The sequence below is a fragment of the Choloepus didactylus genome, chromosome 5 (genome assembly GCF_015220235.1).
Source record: "Choloepus didactylus isolate mChoDid1 chromosome 5, mChoDid1.pri, whole genome shotgun sequence".
NCBI classification, from domain to species: domain Eukaryota; kingdom Metazoa; phylum Chordata; class Mammalia; order Pilosa; family Megalonychidae; genus Choloepus; species Choloepus didactylus.
This window is the reverse complement of record NC_051311.1, coordinates 146,771,279-146,777,913: the sequence shown is the minus strand read 5'-3', so window position 1 is coordinate 146,777,913 and position 6,635 is coordinate 146,771,279. Positions and strand designations below refer to the sequence as shown.

Here is a 6,635-nt window from a genome sequence, read left to right as displayed (position 1 = left end):
GAGGTGCAGATGTTTATCACACCCTTGCCAAGATAATAACCAGAGCTTTGATTTATCAGTTGCTTACTTCTTGCCCACCACCCTGCTTTGTAGTTTGGATCCATCATTGACTTTAGTCCTTCTGGCAACCCTTAAGACACGTATTAGTATTATCCCAATATAAATAAGGAAACCGAAGTTTAGAAATAGTCTATGCTTCACTCTGAATCGCTCCACTCTCCTGCCTCCCGAGGCAGCCTCTGGAACTTCTCTTGGGCCTGATCCCCAGGATGCCTGACCCCACTAGGGCCTCCAGAGCCTCCCCTGGTCACAGACTGGAGCACCAGCACCTCCTTGGAAGCCACAGGCTGTGGGTGACAAACGACATCCACGAAATCCCACCTGCACTGGGGGCGTGGACCCAATTGGGGAGACGCTCTGCTATGTCACATCTCTGCCACTGATTTGGGGGGTCTTATGCTCATTGGCATTTTGTCAAACTAATGCCTACACAAGGAATTATCAAACCCTAAAAACTGGTATTTCCCACATCCCAGAAAGGATACAACTCTAAAACCCTACCTGCTATTTAAAATACTAATTTAAAAAAATCAATTGCTACTAATTTTGATAGCTTCTATAGTATTTCAAAAAGTTTATAATAAGTTTTCCTCATAGCCTAAGCATGGAGGGAAAAAAAGCACATTATCTCTCATGTTTATCTAGCCTGTGATACTTTGGCCCTGTCCTCGTATCTTGTCTGAGCAGGGCATATGACTCTGCTGTATCCTGTTTTAGAACAAAGCATTTAGATTGTATGTCTTTTCTCTATCTATGATCTGGTTCAGATCTTTTTTTTTCCAGAAAAATTGTGTTCTGTTCTCATTTTCAGAGCAAAATGAACAAATATTGCACAGGTGGGAAATGTAAACACATTTTGAAATTCTGGAGAAAGGGGATAGATACATCATGCACAGCAAAGTAAATATGAATTGATTAATTACTAATAAATCTTTTATTTTTCATTAGATTTAAAATCCAGCCATACCAAATGCCCATTACTTTCCCCACCGCTCATTTTCTGAACACCAAATGAAAGGCCTTGAGAAAACTTGACCTTTCAAGGAATAACCCAAATGCTCCAGAGGAAAATAACAACTGTACCAGCATATTCTTTAACAACAATAAAACAAAGAACCCAACCTCACTATATATAATAGAACTAAAGGACTTCTATACATAATGAATTGCAATTTCTAAAATATGTGGAAGCTGCTGATAAGACCGCTAAAGGATTGTGTTTGCAGTTTAGAGGTGTTTTCTTTTTTTTTTTTCCTTCAGTTTTAGCTTGGCTTTAGATTAGTTTTGCAAGAATGAAAGGGGAAGGGCCCCTTAACCACAGATGATTCCGGCAAGCCGTGGGGTTCATGAGGTCCTCGGCACTGACTTCAGCAGGGAGCACATATGTGCCTGCCGCTGCCCCTGCTGTGACTTGGGTTTTTCCTTTTCCTGTGGCTTTTAGCTCAGAAGAACGGTGTGCCAGGGACTCCCTCCAGCTCTTCCCAGTCCCAGGCTTGTGTGGCCCTTTCTGAAGTTCCAGCAATAATGAGGGGTGGAAGAGTGAAGATCTGTGTGTGTCTCTGTTCCCATCACACTTATTGACAGATGTGAGTGGGATAGCGTGCAGGGAGTGTGTAGAAGTGAAAGAGGAAGGGGAGAGGAGACGGACAGACGGATTCTGTGGGCTCAGTTCCAGCATCCCTTAGCGGGGAGCACCCTTCAGTGGCCAGCTCCGAGATGAAGGCTGCCTGGAAAATCCTCCTAGCTCTGCAATTCCTCCTGCCACTTCTCACCCCGGGCTCTCCAGCCCATGAAGTCTCCAGAGGCCACACCTGTGTAGGTAGGTAAAGATTTTGTGAATTTTTTATGTGGACTTAACATCGGGGTCCAATACTTTGCGTAATAATTTGCCTATTTAATGACCTCAATAGCTGTTAAGATTGCAAGCCAGGGTCCAATAACCTCATCTACAGACAAAGAATTTGAGCCTTGGAGTGAGTATTTAACACTATCTACACTGTATATGTGTGTAGAAGTGCACACTACAGTTGCTAGTTTGAATTAGCCAGAAAAATCTTCCACTTCTGATGGTAGTCCTACATTGTGAATGTAATTAACAACCCTCAATTGTATGCTTGAAAGTGGTTAAAATGGGAAATTTTATGTTGTATATGTATCACCACAATAAAAAAAAAAATTAATGTCTTCTACCTCATCGGTGACTGGAATCTATTTCTCTTGGATAGGCAAATGTAAATGCCCATTCCAGAAAGACAGTAGGCAGGCTTACACAGTAGTAAGAACACGGGCTTTGACCTCAGACAGACACACCTGAACTTGAATCATCACTCACCCCTCCCTCCACTCCACCCCACCCCTTGTTGGCTAGAAAACTTGAGTAAGTGACTTAGTCCTCCCCAGTCCTCTGTATCCTTATTGATGATCTGGGACTAATAATATCCACCTCATAGATATGCTGTGAGAATTAATTGAGATCACCCATGTAAATTTATGGTATTTTCACATAGTAAGGACTCAACAATCTTAGCTTTCTTCTTTCCCTTGGCAATCACAGGACAAGACACCTAGAAACTAAACGCTAACCGAAATTCAAACCACTGACTTATCTTTTATTGAAGTGTTTTATTTACAAGTTTTGTTTGTTTGTTTCGAGGGGAGTAGGAAGTGGGGTAACACCTTTGGTATTCATATTGTACCAGGAGCTTCCAGAACAGTGCAGACATTTAGATGGATCTGTCCATAGAGCCAAAGAGATTCTTAGAACTGAACAGTGATTGTTCAATGAGCAGACCTCAAAATAGAATCCTGGCTTAAGAAGCCAAGAAAGAACCCTAGGGGTGAATCTGGACACAAATTCTGACACTGAAGAATTATTTTTGGAAACAATGCAGAAAAATATCTGAAGTCAGGACTTGCCTGAAAAACCACGAATGCACAAGGTTATACATGTTAGGGAACACACCTCCAGTTCCAAAGTCCCCTTTAAGTTAAAATCTTAAGACTGAGATTCCTTGGGAATCTATTATGCAGAAGCCTGAAAGCAAAGATCTGTGACCTTCCTGTAATCACGACTGGGAGGTCACACTCACCCAGAATTTGCTCCCCTCAAATAATTATTTACTACCATTTCATTCTCCCCCAACAAAAATCTAAAACCTGTGTAATGAAATGCACTAAGAAAGACTCAAGTGAAATCAGTTCTACTTCTAGGCTGGTTGCAAATTAATTTAATATGTTTGGATTTAGGCAAGTTGTCTGACCCAAAATACTCAGGCCTGCAGCTCAGCAAAATGGACATGAGATACTCATTCCCTTCCCTGCTCCTTTCCCAACAAGACAATAGAGAGTTAGAAGGAGGTGTTGAGGGGATTCAAGGATGGTAGTGGTTCTGGTTATCTATTGCTGCTTAACAAATTAAAATGATAGCCATGTTGTTATATATCTCTCATGACTGTATGGGTCAAGAATTTGTTCAGGGCTCAGCTGGTGATTTTTCTGCTCCATGGAGGACAGACTGAGGTCACCAGGTGGTATTCAAAAGATGGACTGTTGAATCTGGAAGGGTACAAGACAGCTTCACTCACATGTTTGCCATGCTGGGGGAGGGGGAGAGCCAGAAGGTTGGCTCAACTGGAAATGTCCATCAGAACATCTACACGTGGCCTCTTCCAGCATGGTAGTCTCAGGGTAGCAGGCCTTCTCACATGGTGCCTCAGGGGTCCCAAAGAGAGACTTCCAAAAGACAGGAAAGTCGAGCTCTAGTCTCTCAAGTCTGGGTCTGGAAACTGGTACAGCATCCCTTCTGCCATCTTCTATTGGTTGAAGCAGTTACAAGTCCCACCACCCAGACTCAAGAGGAGGGGTCATAGATCCCTCTTTTGATGGGGAGCCATCTTTATCTGCCACAGGGCTTCAGATTGGTTGTCCATGCATATACCCCATAGCTCCAAGATCAAGAGCTTGGGGAGGCTGATGCTGATTAGGTTTAATGATGATGTAGACTCCATTTCCCCACCAACTCACTCTTCCTGGTTAACTGCCTAGGTGACAACTCACCTGTGCCATCAGACAAGAGAGGGATGTGTAAGAGGGATACATTCATTTGATTAACATTTACTGAGCATTGCCTATGAGCTGAGCCAGGTGCTGAAGGATGTCCAAACTCATGTCTTACTGTTTTAGGTGGGTTCCTTGGGGGAACAGGCTCAGAAATTTGTGTGTGGGGACTTTATTGAAGAGTGCTCTAGGAAAAAAGGCCTCTGAGAGAGTGAAGGAAGCAGGAGTGGGCAAAAGGAGATGTTGGGCTGTGAGGCAGGCACAAGAACAGGCCTCAGTTGAGCCCATGAAGAGCTGTGGAGAGAACATGGCCCTTCAGAGTTGTCCCAAAGTGGGTCCAGGCTTTGGAACACCCCCCCCCCACACACACACACACACTGAACTGTCATTGCCCTGGGAAGAACTGTAACTTTGACTGAGACAGTTCCCCTGCAGGGAAAGGCAATGCCTGGAGAGAAACTCAGATGTGAGGCATCTGCACCAACACTCCTGGAAGCTGGGAAGTGAGCGTCTCCTGAGGTGGACTCAGAAGCTGCTCTTCTGTCCAGGGCAGAATGCAGAAAGTGTCTTAAGGAGTAGTAAGGAAAGCTCACTCACAGCTGGTGGGTAAGAGGAAGAGCTTCATGGAGCAGGTGGGAGAAGAGATGGAACTGTTGAATTTTTGGTTGGTCTTCTGCTATGTCTATATTTGTTTTTAGAAACTGTCTTGGCTTGCTAGTGCTGTTGTCACAAATGGGTTGGTTTAAACAATGGAAATTTACCAGCTCATGGTTTTGAGGCTAGAAGTTCAAAATCAAATTATTGGCAAGGCTTGCTTTCTCCCCGAGACTGCAGCGTTCTAGTGGGGCTGCAAGCAATCCTTGGGGTTCCTTGGCTTGTTTTTCTGTCTCTTGTCACATGGCGCTGTCCTCTCCTTTCTGGCTTTTGTGACTTCCAGGTTCTCTTTAAAAGGCCTCCAGTGATCTGGGTTAAGGCTCTCCCTCATTCAGCTGGGCCACACCTCACCTGAAACTAACGTCTTCAAGAAATCGTGCTTACAATGGTTCACAACTAAAGGGGTGTGGAGTAAGATTAAGAAGATGTCTAAACTGGAGTACATAATCCAATCTACCACAACATCCTAACAACTTTCCCATGGAAGGCAGGATTATAGGCTTTCAAATTCCCCAGCAGAAGGCCCCTCCCCAAATATTCCCACATGTTGGCTCCCCACACGAATGGCCCCAGGTGCCAGGCCCTGTGTGCTGAGCCATGGATATGAAGACGAGTGACAACAGTCTCTCTGCCATCAGGAAATTCACTGTCCAGGTTAGAGAGAAACAAGCGTCCAAATCCTTGTAAAGATTACAGTCCTCTAAAATGAATGATTAACTGAGTACTTAGTATACTTGATAATACCACACTTCTCCGGAACCCTTAAACAGTCACATCCATAAAGTTCACCCTTTTAAAGTGTAAAATTCAGTGGATTTTAGTATATTCACTGAGTTCAGCATTGATAACCAATATCTAATTACAAAACTTTCTTCACCCCCAGAAAAAAATCTCATATCCATTAGCAGCCACTTGCCATTTCTTCTTTTCTGCAGCTCTTGGTAACCACTAATCTACTTTCTGTCTCTTTGGATTTACCTATTCTGGACATTTCATATAGACAGAACCATATACTATGTGACCTTTTGTGACTGGACGCTTTCACTTGGCATAATGTTCCCAAGATTCATCCATGCTGCCGCATGTATTAGAACTTCATTCCTTTTTAATGGCTGAATAATATTCCATTGTATGCATGTACCACACTTTATTTATCATTCATCAGTTGATGGACACTTTGGTTGTATCCATTTTTTGGCTATTATGAATAGTGCTGCCATGAATATTCATGTACAAGTTTTTGTGTGGACATATCTTTTCTGTTCTCTTGGGTATATAACTGGAAGTGGAATTGCTGGGTAACAGATTGAGAAGGCTTCAAACTGCTCTCCAAAGAGGTGGCACTATTTTACATTCCCATATCAATGTACAAAGTTTCCAATTTCTCCACATAATACACGTTATTATCCATCATTTTTCTTACAGTCATCCTGGTGGGTATGAAGTGGTATCTCACTGTGGTTTTGATTCACATTTCCCTAATGTCAATGATGTTGAGCCTCTTTTCATGTGCTTGTTGGCTATTTGTATAACTCCTTTGGAGAAATGTCCATTCTAAACCTTTGCCTATTTTTAAATTAGGCTATTTGTCTCTTTAATATTGAATTGTATGAGTTCTTTATATATTCTAGATATAAGCCCCTTACCAGGTCTATGATTTGCAAATTTTTCCTCCCATTCGGTGGGTTGTTTTTTTCACTTTTTTGGTGGACTCTGTTGAAGCACAGAAGTTTTTCATTTTGATGAAGTCCAATTTATCTATTTTTGTCTTTTGTCTCTTGCACTTTGAGCATCATATCTAGTACCCATTTTTTAAATTGTCATTGCTATTATTGTTTTCCTATTGTCTTATCCCTATTCCCTTA

General features: G+C 42.5%; 1 protein-coding gene across 2 annotated transcripts in view; it reads left to right on the top strand.

Moving 5' to 3' along the window:
• The first annotated feature begins 1,459 nt into the window (after positions 1 to 1,459).
• Positions 1,460 to 6,635, top strand: part of AOAH (acyloxyacyl hydrolase) — a 185,226-nt gene continuing 180,050 nt past the window's right edge. Inside the window, exon 1 of one of the 2 annotated variants that reach the window (XM_037837087.1) lies at positions 1,460 to 1,879. In XM_037837087.1, the coding sequence (XP_037693015.1) occupies positions 1,777 to 1,879 (103 nt within the window). In that variant the 5' untranslated portion in view covers positions 1,460 to 1,776. The remainder of the gene's footprint in view (positions 1,880 to 6,635) is intronic. The other variant, XM_037837086.1, reaches the window with a different exon arrangement.